At 46.0% G+C, this 20,865-nt stretch overlaps 1 protein-coding gene across 5 annotated transcripts in view; it reads right to left on the reverse strand.

The window, feature by feature from the left end:
* SLC39A11 (solute carrier family 39 member 11) overlaps positions 1-20,865 on the reverse strand; it is a 339,059-nt gene that overhangs the window by 290,375 nt on the left and 27,819 nt on the right. For 4 of the 5 annotated variants that reach the window (XM_046676895.1, XM_046676894.1, XM_046676893.1 and 1 more), the window contains exon 4: positions 6,973-7,131. The exons of the other annotated variant lie outside the window; for it this stretch is intronic. In XM_046676895.1, the coding sequence (XP_046532851.1) occupies positions 6,973-7,131 (159 nt within the window). The remainder of the gene's footprint in view (positions 1-6,972; positions 7,132-20,865) is intronic. 5 annotated transcript variants of the gene reach the window in all.

Raw genomic sequence — 20,865 nt, forward strand, 5'->3', positions numbered from 1 at the left:
TGTGTGTGCATATGTGTCTACACGAGTGCACACGTGCACATAAGCATTGCACGTATGTGTGTACGTGTGTGCACGTGTGTTCATGCCAGACTCACCGAGGTTACTCTGGGAATACACACCACCGACAGAGGCAGGTTTCTGAACTCTGGTCAGAAACCAGAAAGCAGGCCCTCTCTGATGTTCTGTGCCACTGGCTGCAAAGCCACAGATATTCTTCCTGCAGCCTCCACGAGCCAGGACGGTGTGCACAGATAACACACACAGGCATAGACATGGGTAGAGCAGTATTCCCCGCCTGCCCTAGAAAACAAAGAGATCACATGACGGGGAAGAGAGGGAGATCATGGCATGCATTCCCAGCAGCTAAATGTGAGCTGCAAGGCAGCTGTGGAACGGTTAAACCCGCTGTGTTCTCAAGAATCAGCAAGCACACCACACTTGGAGATGGCCTCAAACCCCTTTTTAACGCCTCTGCACACCAACAGGACAAATACAACATCTGGGCATCTTCCTAAAAGGAGTCAGGCTGCTCACAGGAGGATGCAGAAGGCACAGAAAGGCAAAAGAAACCACCTCAGCCACAGCTTCCAGTTGCACCATAGAAACGGGTGCTTGGGACCCAGGAGGGCCTGAACGCCACTCTCCCCAAATATCTCACTGTGCAGGGTCTGCGGCTTCAGTGTGCCAAGATGAAATATCCTGTCTGTTTCACAAAAGACTCAACTAACGTCTTTGTCAGTGAGTCCCTCTGAAGGACAAGCTTTCTACAACGCTCCCCAGCCGGGACTCACCTGCCGTTGCTGCCAAGCTCACGGGTTTGCTCCATCAGAAACTAAAGCATTCCTGAGCGTCGTATATTTGTCAGTATGCCTTGACCCTTGGGGTATCCCCAATCAGCCTGCCAGTTCAAATGCCAGGAGAACCGCAGCCTGTTCTTGTTCAGAACACCTAAAGTGCCTAAACTGATGGCCTCCAGTGACATCCACAGGATGAACTACCTCCACCTGAGTCACCTTTCAATCCTAGTACCATAAATATCAAAAAAACTGAGAAGATGTTGCTATGGGCTGAATTGTGTCATCCTCCCCGCCAAATTCATATTTTGAAGCCCTAACCCCCAGTACGTCAGGAATTAACTGCATTTGGAGGCAGGGCTTTTAAAGAGGTGATTAAGTTAAAATGGGGCCATTGTCGTGGGCTCAATCCAATCTGACTGGGGTCCTTATAAGAGGAGGGAATCTGGACCCACAGAGCCACCAGGGATGTGCCAGCACAGAGGGAAGACTTCGTAAGGACACAGTGAGAAGACGGCATCAGCACGCCAAGCAGAGAGAGGTGGGAAGAAACTGAACCTGCCAGAACCTTGATCCTGGACTTCTAGCCTCCAGAACTGTGAGGAAATATATTTCTATTGTTCAAGACACCCAGTCTGCAGTATTTTGCTATGGCAGCCCTAGGAAATAAATACAGATGTGGAGATAGTTAAGCAAATGGCCCGTTTGCAAAACCTCATCCCTCTTTGACCTGGCTGCTCAAACAATGTGCAATCCACCCACACGCTCCAGCCTCGGCTGACGGCACAGTCACGTCCCCAACTGGAGGAACCTGCTGCTACCGCCATGGAGGCTCTCTCCAGCGAACCAAAATTTCTACAACCAATCAACCCCAGGACGCACCTCACAGTATCTAGAATTGCGTTATCTCAAACCTCAACACAGTATAAGAAAGAAAATACTAAACCTGAGGCAGAGGGCCAAGTTTCACTATAAAGTTAGTTGGGCTTATGTGACAACATCAGGCTTATGTTATAGTCCCTGCAATTTCTCCTGTCTGTTTTCTGTAAGATATTCTTGCCATTTCTTTTTCTCTCTCTCTCTCTCTCTCCTTTTCTCTGCAAGGTATGCTTTCGTGAAGTAGAATCAGAATGTTAAAGATGGAGAAAATCCATAAGGAGAGAAAAACATGCAAACATCTCTCAGGGTCGGGGGAGGGGGGTCAATCGCCTCCTGTGACACCTGTCACTTCCAGACAGTTGTCATATGTCATCCCTCATAGCAACTCCAGCCAACCAATATTGACAGCAGCACGAGTTGGGTGCCTGTAAAAGTATGTGCACATACTACTCGTTTAAGTTTTCAGCAAAGGCATCTTCTTTGCTATCACAGAGAAAAACTAAGAGAAACTGAACAGAACTGGGGCCACAGATAAGTCAGGGAGAGAGCTCAGAAGAAGGCAGTTCCTGTCCCGTTCGCTAATCTCCCTGCCCTGGAGTGTGGCTGGGCAGGATTAGCAGCCAGGCTCTCTCAGATAGGAGAGTGTCAGACAGTCACACACCCACCACCTTCCCTTCCTCCTGCAGTCCTTGGGCAGCCTCCTCAAGATGTCACATCCCAAGAGAGGGAAGGGAGGGGGTGGGGAGCTCACATCTCCCAGAGAGAAGGCTGCCAAGATGGAAAGCAAGCTGAAGAAAGTAAGTGGCAACAACACAGACAGTATGTTACCATGTGTTTTTCAGAAAACACAAAACAGAATTGCATTTCCAGATGTACATATATACATATGTAAAAACACAGAGCAACCTAACTGCTCAATGATGGGGAAATTGTCAGGCAAACAACACTAAGCTGGGAGGATGCTGTGTGCGTTAATAAAACAACTGTAGATAAAAACCATTCCAAATTAAAAATCACACACAAGAAAATGCATAGACTGATTCCAGCTATGTAAAAATGTCTGCCTGCATGCAAGTAAAGAGAAAGGAGATCTAAATGGAGTCAGGCTTCATATTGCTATAGAGTTGATTTAAAGCATACTTGAACAATACAAGCAAATGCAGGGGAAGTGTTTATATTTCAATATTTAAAAGACACAACATAATTTGCTGTCTGAAAGAAAACGAAAAAAGAGAGAAAAGAGAAAAAAATCTGGAAGGATACCCACTAAACTGATGACAATGATTGGTTGGTTTGGGAAGATGATAGGAATAGAAGAGTGTCTTAGTCAGTTGGGGCTGCTGCAAGAAACTACCATAGACTTAGAAACAACATTTACTTCTCACAGCTCTGGAGGCTGCCAGTCTGAGATCAAAGTGCCGCAGACTCAGTGTAAGGGCCGGCTCCCTGGTTCATAGACAGCATCTGCGTGTCCTCACAGGGCAGAAGGACTGAGGGAGCTCTCAAGGGTCCTTTTGATAAGGGCACTAATCCCATTCATGGGGGATCACCTCCAGAAGGCCCCACCTCCAAATCCTGTCACACTGGGGATGAGGTTTCAACATATGAATCCGGGGGGGTGGGGGGAGCCAGTCTACAGCAGGGAGGGACTTTCACATAAAAGTTTTTAAAAAAATTTTATAAAGAGATGTTTGTATTGTATTGATGTAACACAAATAGGACTGAAAAGAAGGACATGAGGCCTTGGAGACAGACACACTATCTTCCCCACCCTACCCTTCGACCCACCAGCAGAAAACGTCTGATTGAAACCATAGGTGAAGGCTTCCCAGACACTGCCACTCTTGACTTCAAACAGAAGGAAAACTGCAAAGGTCCTAAAAACGTCAGTAGCTCCCGACAGCTGGTGGATGTTCACTCCGTTTCTCCCTAGCGCCATCCTAAGGCGAACGCGGGGCTGGGGCTGGCCCAGCCGAGCTCCCCATCCTCCACCCTCCCGTCAGGCCTCTTCCCAGGCCAGCTGATTGCACCTTCCTTGCCCGCCCCTGCCTCTTTCCCCATTCCATTAAGCCACCATTCGGAAAGGTCCATGTAAACCCTGCCAGTCCACTTCCTGTGAACAGTTACTGCATGAGCCTCCTCTACTTTATTCCCAGCTAAATAAATGAAAATAAATACCCAGTTCAGAGAGCGATTTGACGCATCTGAAGTTAACAAAGCCACAGTGGCTTCAACCTGACAGGCTGTTATGAATAAAATCCTTTTCATGAGCAATATTTTGCTTCAGCTCCAAAAAGGGGCACAAATAAATCTGCGAGGCTGAACAAACGGAAGCGGAGTTGGGGAACAGAGTCAGGTGTTAACCGTTTCCTTCCCACGGACCCTAGAGTCTTGCTGCCCTTTGTGTTCTGAATACACAAACGTGACCAGAGCGGGTGACTCCGACGTTGGCGGGCAGTGGACGCTGTGCTTGCATGGCCATGGGCAGGGCTCGAGTCGGGCACTGCTGCAGAATCCCTCACACCACATTTCTGCCCTCACCAGCCTCCTGCACGGGCTCCTTTCTCCAGGTGAGAGAACGCACACTGACTCGCTTCCTCTCACCTGCCAGACTCCACACACTGGCCCTCAGGACAGAAAGGAGGTCCTGGGGTGCTCTCAGATGGGCACCCCTTTATCCCGGGGCCTGTTCCGCGGGATAAGAGCCCCTCCATCGTTGCTGCAGCCAAAGCCTGTTGCTCTAACGACTTCATCCTGTTCCCGGGCTATCTGCTGAACAGCGGGGCTTTGTCACGAGGTGAACGAACTGGAAACTGAAAAGATCTCAAGCTGAATTTACCTGCAGAACTCCCCACAGCCTCAAAAGCCACTGGCTCCTAAACTCCAAGAGCGGCAACCATTCTGAAACCAAATTCTAGGACCCCCCCGGGCCCCCGGAAGAATACATTCCCTGTGAATGCTCAGTCAACAATGGACATCCACAAGGACTCGGAATCAAAGCCCATTAACGCAGACTCCATGAAGCATCTTCCAGAGATCCAAGCTGCTGCCCTTCTGGGTTTGGGAAGCAAATTAAGAGTGAAACCAAGGGGAAAGCTTCAGCCCGTCTCAGAGTGATGGTGGATGGACTGTTTCCAAGCACCACTCTTACAGCCACATTTGTATTCAGTGACTGTAGCAATTATAAATAATTCTAATCTATTTATAAGACCTTCCAAGACAAATTTCCCTTCTCACAGCAATAGTAAGAATTAATTTCTTTTAAAATGTCCTAGCACAGTTGTTTACTGGCAGGCTGATCTGTCCAACTAGTGAGGTTCCGGGTGTTAATGGTTATCAGGCCATTTCTGAGCCCCTTCATTCTCTCCCCAGATGTTCACTCGCCACCACCAAACCATTGCTAATTTTCTGCGTAGTCTAGCCAACACTTTCCCCTGGGATCTTCTCCAAATTCAAAGCATATATTAGAACAAACATGAAGCAAAAGGCTTTAAAAAAAAAAAACAGTACTGCTGCACAGTACAAATTGGCCAATGACTATTTACACTGCTCAGAGAAAGCCCCCACTTTCAGACAGCTGGTCAAATACACCTGACCGCCCCTCCCAGCCCCCGTACCAGGGAGTGCTGACCCATCCTGAGTGCAAAGAGCCCTCTGCAAGATACCGCCTTCAAAGCCCAGGTGGGCCCAGGTAGGAAGGGCTGAAGGATACGCAGCAGGGGCTGTGCAGAGCTGAGCCAGCCCCCTGGGAGTTAAGACCACTGGCTGCAAGAGCTTCCTGCCAGGGCAAGTAGAATACATCCCAATAGCAACTTTACACATAACCAGGGTGGATTTGAGAGCAGAATATGGCAGCCCACACTAAGGACCTCTCGAAGCTATTACCACGCAGTTTTATTCCACAGCAAGGAAGCTAGGGTCCAGGGGGCAGAAACTGACACCGCCAGTCAAGCTTTTCATGGAAAAAAAAAAATGACACCTAGTCTTTCCTCCTAGACAATATCATGGCTCTCCATCCAACGATCACATCCAGCTCTCTGGTCCAGAGGCTGGTCCTTCTGTGACATGAGTCATCAGTGTCTCATCAGCCCCAGGATCAAGTTCCCAGGAATTCTTCCTTCTCTTTCTCCAGTTGGAAATGTAAGGCAAGAAAGAAGGCAGGTAGGCAGAGAAGAGAACATGGGCCTCCCTCCTGGGGTACACGCCCAGTTGTCTCCAGCGAGCCGTACCTGGCACTCATGCGCCATGATCCAACAGAAGAGACAGCCTTTGAGCCTGCCCTCCCCGACATGGTCCCTCCTGTGCCTCCTCCCTTTCTGGTGAGCAGAGAATTCAAGCACCAGCTCTGGTCTCACAGGAGGGTTCTGCCCACCTCTAGGACTTGTCAGGACACAGCATCTGGTCTGGCTGTGTGTGCCTTTGCCGAGTTCTTATTGACATTGACCCTGTCTACTGACAGGAGCACATGCAGACAAGCCTGTTCCAGCCCATGCGTTCAGTTATGAGCTCCAGACCTGGCCTTGGCTCTGCGCAGCCGCCACAGCCAGACTTCCGGCTACGGCTTGTCGTACCGAGCTTCTCTGAAAGCAGGTACATGTTCTTTCCCCAAACCCAACCCACTGACCCTATTTCAGCAAAAAAGCCTAAAATCTCTGGCTTGCCCCTAATTCTGGTGCCTTTTTAGATTGTTTTATTTTTACTTTGTAGCCCCTCAGGGGAGTCAGCCTCACGTTATAGGAAGGAAAATGAGAGCGGAGGGACACACAAGCAGCAAATGGCAGAAGTGAGCGCAACCCAGAACCGGGCTGCCCAGTCTTCCCACTTCATCCTCCTATTGACAAGCCCTTGTTGATGCGATGCTTTGTCAAAGGTCTTATGCTGTAGTTGCGCGTGTTGTCGTCTCCCTGGTGACATCACAAGCTCTTTAAGGGTCAGGACCATGACCACGGTCCCTCACTTCTCCCAGTTTCTACGTCCGCTCACATATTCAGTGCCACGCAGCACAGCCTCAGCTGCTCTCTATATTTATAATAAAATCTGACATTTAAAATCTGAACTTACCAAAATGTAACTAAGGGGATGCTTAGTCATATTGCCAAGAGCTTGTTTTCTTTTAGGAAAAAAGTCGCGATTCAATTCCTCTAGGTAAAAACCCTAAAGGTTTTTGAAGAATCTATTTTGATATCACTGGCTACTTAACAGAGACATTAATGGGCATATCAAGTTTGAACGGAAGTGAATCCACTGCACAGAGCTGAACATATCCTGACAGAATTGCCCAGAGAAGAGGGGTACTCACCAGGTGAGGCATCAGGAGGTCAGCCAGGTAGACGAATGTGGCTCCAAGGGTGAAGCCAACAGCCACAGGGAAGAAGGCAAAGGCACCAAAGCCCCCAGAGGACGTGGCCATCTCAACCGCTGGGGCCAGGAGAGACCAATAGGAAGCTGCCAACATGACCTGCGAAAGCACAGGGAGCAACAAGCATTAAACCATCCACAGGAGCCCTTCCAATTGGGGACTTCAGCTGCTCTCTATGGCCCTAACTGAACCCCACAACTTCACACGTGTGAGGCCCTTAATCCTCGGTGTAGGCTCTATCCCAAACCAAAAAGCCACCATCAGAATTCCTGGAACTAATGTTGTAAAAACTCAATTTGGGGTACAATGGAATTGACCTTGGGAGGACGGAGTCTAGTTTGCTGTTATCTAGCCTCTAATTCAGTGGTTCTTGACCAGCGGCAATTTTGCCCTTTAGGGGACATTCGGCAATGTCTGGAGACATTTCCGGTCATCACACACATGGGGAGGAGGGGTTGCTACTAGCATCTAGTGAGTACAGGCCAGAGATGCTGTTAAACATGCTACAATGCACAACACCTGACAACAGAGAATTATCTGGCCCCAAATGTCAAGAATGCTGTTGAGAAATCCTGTTCTAGTTGCATACTCCCAGGACAAGCTGCTCACTACTTAATGAGCTCCACTGCATTACAAGACAGCTCTAATTATCACAAAGTTCCTCCCTATGTGGAGCTGAAATTTGTCTCCATCTTTACCTATCGGCTCTAGGTCTGCTCTCCGGGGCAATAAAGAATCTGTCTTTCCTCTGTGATGTGTGATAGCCTTTGAAATATTTGAAGACAACCAGTGAGTCCTATCAATTTTCTTATCTCTAAAAAGGAAGAAGGGAACTAATATTTATCGATCACCTACTATTTCCAGGGACCAAGCTTCCCATTTGATATCTTATTTTACCATCACAACAACCCTGGGAGGCAGGTACTGTTTTCTATTGCTATTTGTAGATAAAGAAATTGAATCTCTAAGTAATAAGATAAGATAGCCAATAAGTGGCAGATCCAGGGAACTGAGCAAGCGGGACCATAATCATCGCGATGACGGGAAAAGCACGAGCAAAAAGAGAAAAATGAAGCTGGACCCAAATCTCAGGGAAGTCAACCCAATAAAAGGTTGTCCAGTGTTTACCAAATTAAACACTCATCCACGGTCATTTACTCTCCTAGATGCTGTGACATTTTCTTGGCTAGAGTACACCCACTCCCCATCGTAACCATAGGACAGTCATCACTGACATGTAAAACGCTGAATGGGTTTCCAAAAATGACTTAATTATGCCTTGCCTTAAAAAAATCTGCATCATCTTTCTCCAAAATAACATTCAGAGTGACAGTGCCAGGTATTACAAAAGCAGCGATAAACAACAAACCCATGCAGAAAGTGATTTCCCTTCCGCCAACCATCATCCGCACAGTCACTCGCTCTGGGCTCGATTCTCCCAGCAAAAGTCTTAGTGCCACCCACAGAAAATTGCATCTGCCTCACAAACTCCCAGAAAGAATGAAAATGTCTTATCAGTTCAGCTCCATAAGACCATCAAAGGAAGCTTGGGGGCTCCTTCTCTAGGCCATGGCCTTTCCCAGGCTGTTGTCTCATTAGCTTTAGAATTCAACAGCCCATGGTAGCTGCCATTCATGGTAAACACCCCACCAAGGAGGACCTGCACAGAGGAACAGACCTGTCCAGCAACCTTGCATGTTTCAGTGCCTCTCATATAGTCCTACCATCAACAACTCTAAAACCACATGATCCAGGTAAGGCCACTCATCTCATCCTCCAACACCTCCCCACATCCCATCCTGTCAGGGTCACTTGGGGCACTTCCCCAGCCTCAACTCCTCATCTCCTTCTCAACGCACAGTCCAACCTCTTCTGTGAAAGCGCCTTCTCATCCCTCTGCGTCACTGGGTGCCAGCATTTTTTCTGCCCCCACACGTGAGAAATACACCATGTTCTCATCGACAAGTGATGCGAGGTGAGGCAGAAGAGATGTGCCTCACAAGGGAGGGTTTGCGAGAATCTGGGATGTTGGAAATGGTAAAGCATCCTGGATGATTCAGGTGGGCCCTCTCCTTGAGAATCGCTGTTCTTTATCCTTCCAGTCAAATCCAAGACCCAACTGGATTTCCTTCATTTCTTCTCCTCACCAGCCTCCCTGCCTCCCGCATAAACTGGATAACGACCAAAGAACAATCTCAAAACAGAATTGGGTTGGCTGTCTGAACAGACAATAGGGCCCAGAGAAGAGCTATTTAAAGGACATATGTGGTAGATAAAATAATGACGTCCTCCCCAAAGATGACCACATTCTAATCCCCAAAACTGTGAATGTGTCACCTTCCATGGCAAAAGGGACTCTGCAGCTGTGATTAAATTAAAGATCTGGAGACAGGGAGATTATCCTGGATAATCTGGCTGGGGTCAATGTCATCTCAAGGGGCCTTTTGAAGAGGGATAAGGGCCAGAGTCAGAGAGAAGATATGATGACAAAAGCAGAAGTCATAGTCAGAAAGAGAGACTGGAAGATGCTACACTGCTGGCTTGAAGATGGAGAAAAGGTCATGAGCCAAGGAATGCAGGCGGCCTCTAGAAGCCAGAAAAGGCATGGAAAGAGCTTCTCCTCTGGAGCCTCCAGAAGGAACACAGCCCTGCTGACACCTTGATTTTATCCCAGTTCAAACTGCTTTGGACTTCTGACCTCCAGTACTGTAAGATAACAGATTTCTGTTGTTTACCCTGCTACATTTGTGTTAGTTTGTTATAGCGGCAACAGGAAACTAATACAGCATATAAAGGCATATGTTACTGTTTTTTTAATTTCATTTTTTAGAGCAGTTTTAGGTTCACAGCAAAATTGAGCTGTGAAAAGCACAGACAATTCCCATAGAATCCCTGCCCCACACATGCACAACCTCCCCACTTCCACATCCTACACCACAGGGATACATTTGATCAATCTACACTGACACACCATTATCACTCAAAGTCCACATGAGAGATGACTCTCAGTGTTGTACATCCTATCTTGCTGTTAGCACCATGGTGATGATTCCAACTCTTAGCAACCTGTGCACAGCAGGGCAGAACTCTGCTGGGGCTTTTTGCACCATCCTCTTACCTTCCGGTGCTATATCAGAAAATGCTCCATTGCTATTCATAGGGTTTTCATGGCCAATTTTTTCAGAAGTGGGTGGCCAGGTCCTTATTGCTAGTCTGTCTTAGTCTGGAAGCTCCACTGAAACCTGTCCACCGTGGGTGACCCTGCTGGTGTTTGAGATACCTGTGGCATAGCTTTCAGCATCACAGCCACACAACCAACAGAGGGATCGTGTGGTTCCCTGACCGAGAAACAAATAAGAGCCTCAGTGGTAAGAGCACTGAATCTTAACCACTAGACCACCAGGGCTGGCTGAGTGTCTGCATGGACCACCATTTATTTATCCACTCATCTACTGAAGGACATATTGGTTGCTTCCAAGTTTTGGCAATTATGAATAAAGTTGTTATAAACATCCTAGCGTAGGTTTTTGTGTGCACATAACTCTTCAGCCCATTTGGGTAAATACCAAGGAGTATGATTACTGGATGATATGATAAGCCTTGATTTTTTTATTTTTAATATTTTAATATACACTCAATAATTTCTGCATATATGTATTATTTGTGGGCATACACACACACGCATACATACATATATACATATACATGTTAAAAAGCATGGGATTACGGTGTACATTCTGCTTTTTGACTATCTTTGCAGATTACCTGATATTCTAATATATGGTTGTAGTCATGCATCTGATTAATATACATTTATATATTAATTCTTTTTTCAGACGTGCATCATAATATATTTTGAATTCTGTGTAGATTACATCATGTTCACCACCCAAAGACTAATTATAATTCATCACCACATGTGTTCCTAATCACTCCTTTCGATAGCCTATTTTTTTAATCATCGCCAACATAGGTGGCTTGCCTGAAACTCTCAACATTAGCTAAGCTCCTTTAAATGTTAGGCATTTTTAAATCTGGGTGTAGTAATATATTAACTAGCTGATACAGAAGCAGGAAGCAGTGTACCTGATTAACCCACAATTACACCCAAGAAGCAGGGCCAGGAGAAAAAGGTTATCTAGGAGGAGGTGGTGAGCACAGGGCCCAAGACTTCAGGGAACAGGCTCCAAAGGCTAGCAGTCCCTTCGTGACCCCAGATGGTAGATACTGAAAGTCCTCTTCAGCTGTAACTAAAGGCAAAAACCAGGCAGACAGTGTCAGCCCTGATGACATCAGATGTAACTGTGAGGAGCTGACCATCGGTACCTCCCTCTTCCCCACCGTTGTCTATAAGAGGAAGGCACAATCAGATTTTGTCACACATGGCAGGGGCCTTGCTGTACCATCAAAGTCCCTTTTGCCTCTTTATTCCCAAAAAGAAAATGAAAAGCCCAATCAATCAACTGAGCCCATGGGAAAGTGTGCGGAGCCCACCCTCCAAGCTAGATGTTGCTAAGACCAATGCAGCCCAATTGTTTGGCTCAAGGGAGTGAGCATTTCAATAATGACAACTCCTGCAAAAGAGCTAAGGAGGAAATACACAAAAACATGGACTGAATCTCTAACTTCAGTCCTCGGTTGGTTTGGAGGGTCCACCGCAGGCCTCAGAAACCTGAATGTTGAACCAAGTGCCCCTCAGGCAAGCTGATGTTTGAGAAGCTGTGTGTACCCTTCACTTCCGCCCGGGCCCGAGGTGGAATCGCCCTGGCTCTCTCCTTCACATGCTTCCGCGGGCGTCTCAGCCACTATCGTGACTTCAACTTCCACCTCTACAGATGGGCGAGTGAATGAATGAATGACTTGAGTTCATTAAGAAATTGTTCTTGATCTTGTTCATAACCAACAAAAGAGGGAAACAGCCCAAATGTCCATTAACAGAAGACGCCATTCAATGGAGTATGTTTCAGCCACGGAAGGGAAAGAAGGACTGACATGCTCCAACATGGATGAACCTCCAAACCATGCTGAGTGAAAGAAGCCAGACACAAAAGGTCACATGTTATATGATTCCACTGATATGAAATATCCAGAATAGGTAAATCCAGAGACAGAAAACAGATTAGTGATTGACATGGGATGGTGGCAGCAGGGAATGGGGAGCGACTGCTCAATGGGTACAGGCCCGCCTTTGGGGGAGAGGAAAATATCTGAAACTAGACAGAGGTGATGGATGCACAGCAAACACTGTGGATGTACTAAACGCCACTGAACCATATACTGTAAAATGGTTAATGTTATATGAATTTTACCTCAATTTAAAAAAAAAAAGTTGAGCTTGGCCTAACCAGCCCTTACAACCATGCCTTGCGCTACCGTCCCCTGGCTGTGCTGAACCCTCCAGGCCCCTTGCCTTGGCCCAAGCACTTCCATCTGTGAAAAGGCCAAAACGTCAAGACTCATCACTCATGCCCTTTCTTCGAGCATCCTGAATCCTGGGCCTGAGTCCACGTATATAACGGATGGGAAGATGCAGGATTTAGAATCAGGTCCGAGTTTGAATTTCGGCTCTGCCACTTACCAGTTAGGTAGCCCTAGGCAAATCACCTAAGCTCTCTGCAGCTCAGTTTTGAAAAGTCTACCACAGGACAATGATAGTAGATAAGAAGGCTGTTTTAAGAATTACATGGGGCGATGCATATACCACAGCAACCCAAGTCCTGCAGGAAATGTGTTGGATACTTCCCTCTCCCTGAGCCTGCCTTCACTTCTTCCCCATCTCACACCTACTCCTCTTCTAGGGTGGCCCTTTTCCATCACATTGGTTCACTGTTTGTGTCCACATTCCCCCCAGGACCAGGATTAGGGCTGTGCTATGAGTGTCTTTGTATCCTGACACCACCCATTTGACTGGTCCTGGACAGAGCAGCTCTGCAATACGTGTTGCCTAAATGAGTTCTCTGTTATCCTTGCTAATGAAGGGGAGCAATGCACGTGGAGAAATCAGAAGGCATAATCAGGAAGTGATTCAACACGCATTTTTTAGCCTATTACCTAAATTTTAAAGTGATTTTACCTTCCAAATTCAGTATTATATAGACTCAGCGTCAAATGCCTTCACTCCCTTGACAAACACTGGATGAGTAATTGTTTAAAATAAGGGAGTTTTTCTTGGGTGTGGAAAGAAGTTGACAGGGAATTTTCAGAGCTTCCTGCATCATCCACTGAACAGCGTCTACTGACAGACTCGCACTCTTAGAGCTGAAAGGGACTTTAGGAGGCTACCTAGTCCAAATGTTTCATTTAACAGAAGGAAAAACTGAGACCCAAAGAGTTTCAGTGGCTTTCCCAAAGCCACAGAGCAAGCTAATGCCATCCAAAGCTGACCGCACCATCCCCAGATCAGGTTAGTACCATCCTTCACCCCTACACTGACCCAGAGACTTTTAAGAAATTCTCAGAGCTACAGAGTAAAGACAAGGTTTAAGTTGCTGCCTTCCTCACCATCAGGCAAAGCATCCCGGAAGCACAGCCTGGGATGGATCAGCTTTAGCAACAACCACATGTAATCGATCCCATGGACATTCCCCACTATTGTGATGTAAGCTGCTCCACGAAAACCCAGCACTATGAAACACTTGGCAGCTACTAAACAGTGGTGGTGATCCTGTTAAACATTTTTCTCTGCAAGATACATGAGACCTTACGAACTTAAACCCATTAATAGCCCATGACTGCCTTAGCAGTAGGGAAACAAGCAATTATGTACCTCAAAATATAATCCCCTCCTAGCAGCACAGCTAAAGCTGAGGCTTTCACAACAAAGCTACGTGGAGCAGACTTTTGGCCTGGGGCTCTGAGTTAAAGGCACACCTTCCTCTCTTGCGGACTATGCTTCAAAATAAGAACACTCTACATGCAACATGCATCCTGGACCGGATCCTGGAACAGAAGAAGGGCATTAGCGGGAAAACTGGTCAAATCCAAATAAAGCCTGGAGTTTAGGTAATGGTAATGTACCAACGTTAGTTTCTTAGCTTTGACAAACGTACTAGGTTATGTAAGATGTTCACATTAGGGGAAACTGGTGAAGGGTATATGGAAATTCCCTGTACTATTTTTGCAACTTCTCTGAAAATCTAAAATACTTCCAAAACAAGGAGTTTATTAAAAATTAATAGTAACAGTTACCAAGGCCTGAGAGAAGACTGAAGGAGATCATTCCAGCTGAGGGGCATAAACCATGCCAGCACAGACTTGAAGCCAGGAGTGCCCACAGTTTGCTTTGTAGGGTCAGCAAAGCCACGGGCCTGGGGCCACACTACTCGTGGAAGTCAGAGGGGACCGTGTGCCTTACACACTTTACCTCCTTGAAACCCGTGGTTCAGAGAGGTTGAGCCACCCAAGAACACCCAGCTGGAAGTGACAGAGCTGGGATTTGAAACCCAGGCCACGCTCTTAAGCCCAAAGCTACGTTCCATCTCTTAGAAGTTTGAAATTCTTTAAAAACAATAATATTCACAATGTCACCTGCTCAGTACATCTAATCAGAAAGTAACTTCTCTCTAAATATAATTTTTTATGTTGACAATGTTTACAATAGTAACGTTGACTGTGCTAATGTGTAAATCCCTAGTCTGTTCTGGAGTATCACAAAATTAAGATATTCTAGGTAAATGTGGCTGATCGAACACAAGCTGCTCTCGCCCAAATTCTCATAGAGCGAAAGCAAAGGGATGCGAAGGACCTCAATGCACAAAGACAGAAGGAGATGGAGAGGAGATGGCAGCCACAGTGTTCTAGAAACTAGAAGAGTGGGGCAGGTAATGACTGGCAGACACTCGGAGAAGGGTGACACCTGAGCCCCGTGGAAGCGACTCAGAGTGAGGTGGTTCAGCCTACAGAACCCCGGAACAGCCCGGGGATGGAGGACCCCAGAGCCACTGGAAATGGGAATGCAGATGGGCCAACAAGGAGGACTGGTAGAAAGCCTGGATGAAAGAAGCCAGCAGACCCCAGCTATACTTCATGCCACCAAGCAACCGTCCCACCCGACATTCAGGAATCCCCATCAGCTAAGGGTTGGGTACCACCCCGAAAACAAGAAGAAAAAGTAAAAGTCTCTGTGCCAAACGACAGCACCCAGCGTCTCAGCTTAGCTTCTTGCCCGGCCCCATCCAGCCCCGACTCAGCAGCCGGCTTCTCCCAGAGGATGTCTTCCTGAAATTCTTTGCACAGCAGTCCCCAAGTCAGGCTCTGCTTCCTGGGAAGCGAGCCAAAGACTTTCCCTCCCTTGCACCCTTTCTCAGGAAGATACTCAAGGATGTGTCTTCACCGCATGGGGGAGTAAAACAAGAAAGTCGACAACAGGGGAGAGAAATGACCGGAATCCCCAGGTTGGTGTGAAGGCGGATGTCAGGAGCAATAGTCAACAGACCTAGAAAACAAGAGCCCAGAGGGGGGGAGGTCTGGATGTGTGGAGAGGAGATTCACACTTCTGGGTGGGAGACTGGTGGCCGATTAATGAGTGGTACTCAAAAAAGTAGGCAAAGGGAAAAAATAGGACCTTCACTAACTCTGGAAAACACAGAAATTACACAAGAAAGGAAATAAATGAATAATATTTACAGTCTTAACAATGTAAGCCAATTTTTACTTGTTTATTAATTTGCTTATTTATTGTGGTAAAATATATATAACATAAAATTTGCCATTTTAAAGTCTATACAACTCAGCAGCATCAATTACAGTCATAACGTTGTGCAACCATCACCGCTATTTCCCAAACTTCACCTCTCCAAACGGAAACTCTGTAGCCATGAAGCAATAACTCCTCATTCTCCCTCCCTGCCCCCCAGCTCCCGGGAGCCTCTAATCTACTCTCCGTCTCTATGAATTTGCCTATTCTAGATATTTCAAATAAGTGGAATCATACAACGTTCGTCCCTTTGTCTCTGGATTGTTTCCCTGAGCACAACGCTTTTAAAGTTCATCCATGTTGTAGCATGTGCCAGAACTTCACTCCTTGTTATGGCTGAATAATAATCCATTATTAAGCTGTGCCTATTGAACGAACCTAAAAATACACAGTGTATCTACAGTGTAGGATGCAGGTGGGAATAAGAGAACCAGTTCCTCATCTTCCACACCAGGAAGTCATCAGATACATTTAAAGCTGAAAAAGTCAAGAAATGACAGAGTAAGCATCCAGTTGAGAAATATGGAGGCAAAAAGATGAATAAACAGGTCAAATGGCTGTTGAGGCTTCTCTCTGAGGAGTAGGAATAGAGAATGGGGAAAGTCAGCAGACTGCTGTTTTTCATTAAAAGCCCTGTAGAAGAACCTGATTTTTGAAAACCATATATGCACATCTTTGGGGAAATTTTTTAAATAAACGGATAATTTGAAAATAATATAAATATATAGAATCAAATATTATAAATAAATTCATAATAAAATTATACGAATGTTTTAATAATAGAAGATCCTGATTTCACAGTGAAAAGCCAATGGGAGAAAAGATCCTATGTACAAAAACTCAATTTCCAGAAATGTTTCCACATGATAATGAGACACTCACCTGGACTGTGTGTTTTTGTTGAAGACTCCTAAATCGGAGCTTTGACACCAGAGGGCTGAAAGGGGCTGGAAAGACATTTAAAATCAGCAGATATCTGCAAGCTCTTTCTCACGCTGCCTGGGAGTAAAGTCTCCCGTTTCCCTTCTCCAGTTCCCCAAACCTAGCAAAACTCATAGGATCCTTTTTCTCAAAATATCATGCAAAATGCCACTGGAATCCAGACTTCATAATACTATTAATTTCCCTCTGGTGTCAGAGGTGCCAGCACAGAATAATCAAAAACAATCGGCTGGCTGAACACTAGCCCACAGCAGGCAAATCTTCTCATTCCTGCCTAAGCGCTCATTCTGGGACAATTTCAGCTCTGGAAATATAAATGAATTTGTAAAGAGCTCCTTCAGGGAGACAGCAGAATATTCTGGCATGACGGGTACAGTTAAGCATTTCTTTTATGATGGTAATGACAGTTTAAAGACTGGAAGAAAATCCAACCCGCAAAACAAAAATCTCCCTCTTCATAAAAAGCAGAGATGAAACTATCACGCGTAGATATTCACGATGCAAGGAAACTCAGCATCAATTACTCAGTGAGCCTGCCTCTAAAGAAGGTGCACCACAGTCTACAGAAGACAACAACACAGTTCAAAATAACAGCACCCAAGTCAAGGCCTGCTACAGACTAGGTCCTCCTTAAGTTTGTTGAAGCGAACAAACAGGGACTCTAACATCAAGAAGGCCACTGTACGACTAAGGAGTAGGCACAAACTTGCAATCCGTACAAATCAAGGCAGTAATTACTCCAAGAGGACAGCAGCCAAGTAATGTCTCTAAGATCTGTCTCCAAATCAGACATAAAATTAACTTTTAAAAGTCAGTCAACAAGTATGTAATCAGTGACGATTACATGAGCAGCATTATGTTAGATCCTAGGGGGCTGGGCCCCGCCTTTGAGGAGCTGGCTAGGTACCGTAATAAGAGAGACTACAGAAGACATCTGAAATGATAAACAGAGAAGGCATCTGATAAATGACTGACAAACAAAGAAAGCCTGAAGTCATTCCAAGAAAGGAGATGGCAAAGTTGTAAAAAAGAAGAATATCAAAGAAAACATGGTGAAGGGCTCTTGAAAGCTGGACATGGTTTGGAAAGAAAAATGACAGGGGGACCTTCTGGCTGGGAAGAGCAGTGAAAGCAGTCTGTGGGGCAAACATGCCATAGCTTGTGCTGTGGGCACTGAAGGGTGATCAGCCTGGCTGAAAAAGAGGCTGTGTGTCGGGGTACCATGACATGGTTGGGTATAATGCAGAAGCCTCACAGAATGGCTTGGACTCAAAACAGCGGGCGGATTGTTTAAACTCTGACTGCATGCTAGAATCGCCTGGAGTTTTCCAACTACAGAAGCCAGGACCCCTCCACAACCTACTGAACAGATTCACCTGGACTGGAAAGCAACAGGTGAAGTCCCGACGAGACTGTAGGCAGAGGGACAGGAAAGAAGGAAGAAATCTGCTGCGACCCTCCAGAATGACGTCGCCCATGTCCGTTCAATATGGAGTCACCCATCAGAAACCCATGACAGGTGGCCCCATGAATTTTGCATTGAGTCAGCTTTCAAATTTGGCATGTGAATTATCAGTCATGACTCAAGCATGAATCAAACTCATACGGGGGTTATATCTGGACCTAATTTCCTTTTATCAAAAAGCCCTCATAATATACCAGCTTCATGTAATTTTATAGAATTAGACCTGACAGCTCAAAGTCATAATCATCTACATTTAGCTTCAATTACAGTTATTAATTGATGTGGACCTGCTTGAATGACCTGCCTCTTGTGAGCTACACCCGCCCGGTGAAAATGATGGGCAGGGGCTGGGCCCACAAGTTTGCTTGCACTCTCCAAACTAGGAAAGGGCACTTGAGCTTAAATATATATATATATATATATCTACCCTATAACTCAATAATTCCTCTCTTCTCCTCTCCCTAAGAGAAATGAGAATACACGTCCATGCAAAGACCCACACAAGGATGTTCACAGTAGCTACTCACAGCCCAAACCTGGAAACAACCCAAATGTCCAACAATAGGAGAATGGATAAACACATTGTAGTATATTTATAAAGTGATACATTTCTGAGCAATAAAAAGGAGAAAATTACTAATATCGCAATGTGGATGAATCTCAAAATCATTACACTGAGTGAAAGAAGTCTGACAACACATTTGTGTGTGTGTATATATATATATCTGTATAGATAGCTAGATGGATATGTACACGTGTGTGTATATATATATACATACACACACACACTGTATGAGTCCATTTAAACAAAACAATATGTAAAACCAATCTATGGTGACAGAAATCATAAAGCGATTGCCTGGGAGGAGGGACAGAATTGACTTAGGTAAGGGAAGCTCTTTCAGGGATGACAGAAACGTTTTCGATCTCATTTCGGGTGGTGGTTACACAGGCGTATACAAGTGTCAAAACTCACTGGCTGACACTTTAAGAGCTGGACATATTATTATACGTAAATTATATTCATATTTTTAAAGTCTTAAGAAGGCTGCCCCAGATTCTAATGAGCCACATTTGCACCATGGACAGAATATTGGGTATCAGGTTCTAGAGTACACCCCAAAATGGGCCCTCTGCGGATAGCCTTGGATCATCCAACATGAGCACCAACAACCTGACAAGGTCCAGGCCCAGAGTTGAGAGTCAGGCCAGTCTTAAGCCCTAAGTGCCAGTAGTATTAGGCAAGTATGACAATCATACCCAAAAGGACCTCGCAGCATCCATTCTTGGTGACCATGGGTCTCCACTGGTGAGGTCCTAGACTGCAGTAAGTTCCTAAAAACAAGGAAAATCGACCAAGACATATCCGGGCTTCAAATTTACTGACCAACAACCTTATTCTATCTGCCTCTGCCAAAACAGAGGAAAAAGAGCTGAAAAAGAGTTAGCCATCAAGCCCAGTCCCACTCCAAATCTAAGTCCCCATTCCCAAGTGGAATTCAACTCAACAAACACTCACTAAGCAATTACAGTGTGTGAGACGCCCACCTGGACTGGAGCGCCCAGTGGCAATGATCTCAGCCACACCTAAAAGCAGCCCACAGTGCTCCAAAGTCTCATACGATTTAGACTTTTTGTTTGAATTTGCCATTCCTCTTCCACAGACCCACTATTCTGAATAACGGAGAGGTGCAAGTATAATAATTACTACTTTCAAGGTAGCTTCAGACTAGCTAGCTGAGGGAGGACTCCCAGAATTCTTCAGCCTATCAACATCATTAACCCCACAGAGACTCAAAACGGGGGAGGGGGATCCTTATCCAACCTTCTCACCAGCTGGTCACCAAGAGAGTGAGAACAGGATGTTGCCCAAAGCAACCTCTCCATGGCATCCAGCCACCAATCCATCAGCACCCTCTCAACTTCGGCCAGTTGATGGACAATTACACCAGCTGGTCAAGTCTCCCCCACCCCAACACCACCACTCACTCACGCTGATCCAATCTGTCCCAGATCTGGCTGCTAAGGAAACAGCCCAGCCAACATTCGAAGGAGGGGAGACGAGTAAGTCGTCTGGCTCCACTGAGAAAACTCAAAGATCTAGGGATGAGGAGCTTCTTCTGCTTTGCTGATCTCCCCCCAGAGAGGTGAAAATCCACCAAACTACTGGCTTTGTGCCTCTCTCCTGGCTCAAAGGAAATGACCAGGGAGGCTTCGGCGCAGGATCTTCACGGTCAAGGAGAAGGAAGGATGACACCCCTTATGCCAAACAAAACCACATTTCATTTTCTGCATGTGTTCTCAAAGTGTTTTCTGTCCTAACGCACCTGAGGGATGCAAGAGACTCCCATCAGTATGGTGGCGTGACCCCTGGGAGACGGAGGACCAGGGTCAGGAGAGATGGGACAGAATCTCAAGAAGGGACCGGAGGGAGCACGAAAAAGCCCCCCACCGAGGGTTGCCTGATTTAGCAAATAAAAATACAGGGCGTCCAGTTAAATTTGAATTTCAGTAAACAATGAATAATTTGGAGGGGGAGGACATGCTTACACTAAAAAAACTACTGTTTTTCTGAAATTCAAATTTAACTGGTCATCCTATATTTTATCTGGCAACCCTGGCTAGCCCCAGCGGCAATGTTGGGGTCTATCTGCCATCTTTTTTCTCTCTCTCTCTCTTTATGAAAGGCGATCCAAGCACAGTAGATAGAAGGCAAGACTCAGGAGTCAGA

Source organism: Equus quagga, chromosome 11 (assembly GCF_021613505.1).
Source record: "Equus quagga isolate Etosha38 chromosome 11, UCLA_HA_Equagga_1.0, whole genome shotgun sequence".
Taxonomy (NCBI): Eukaryota; Metazoa; Chordata; class Mammalia; order Perissodactyla; family Equidae; genus Equus; species Equus quagga.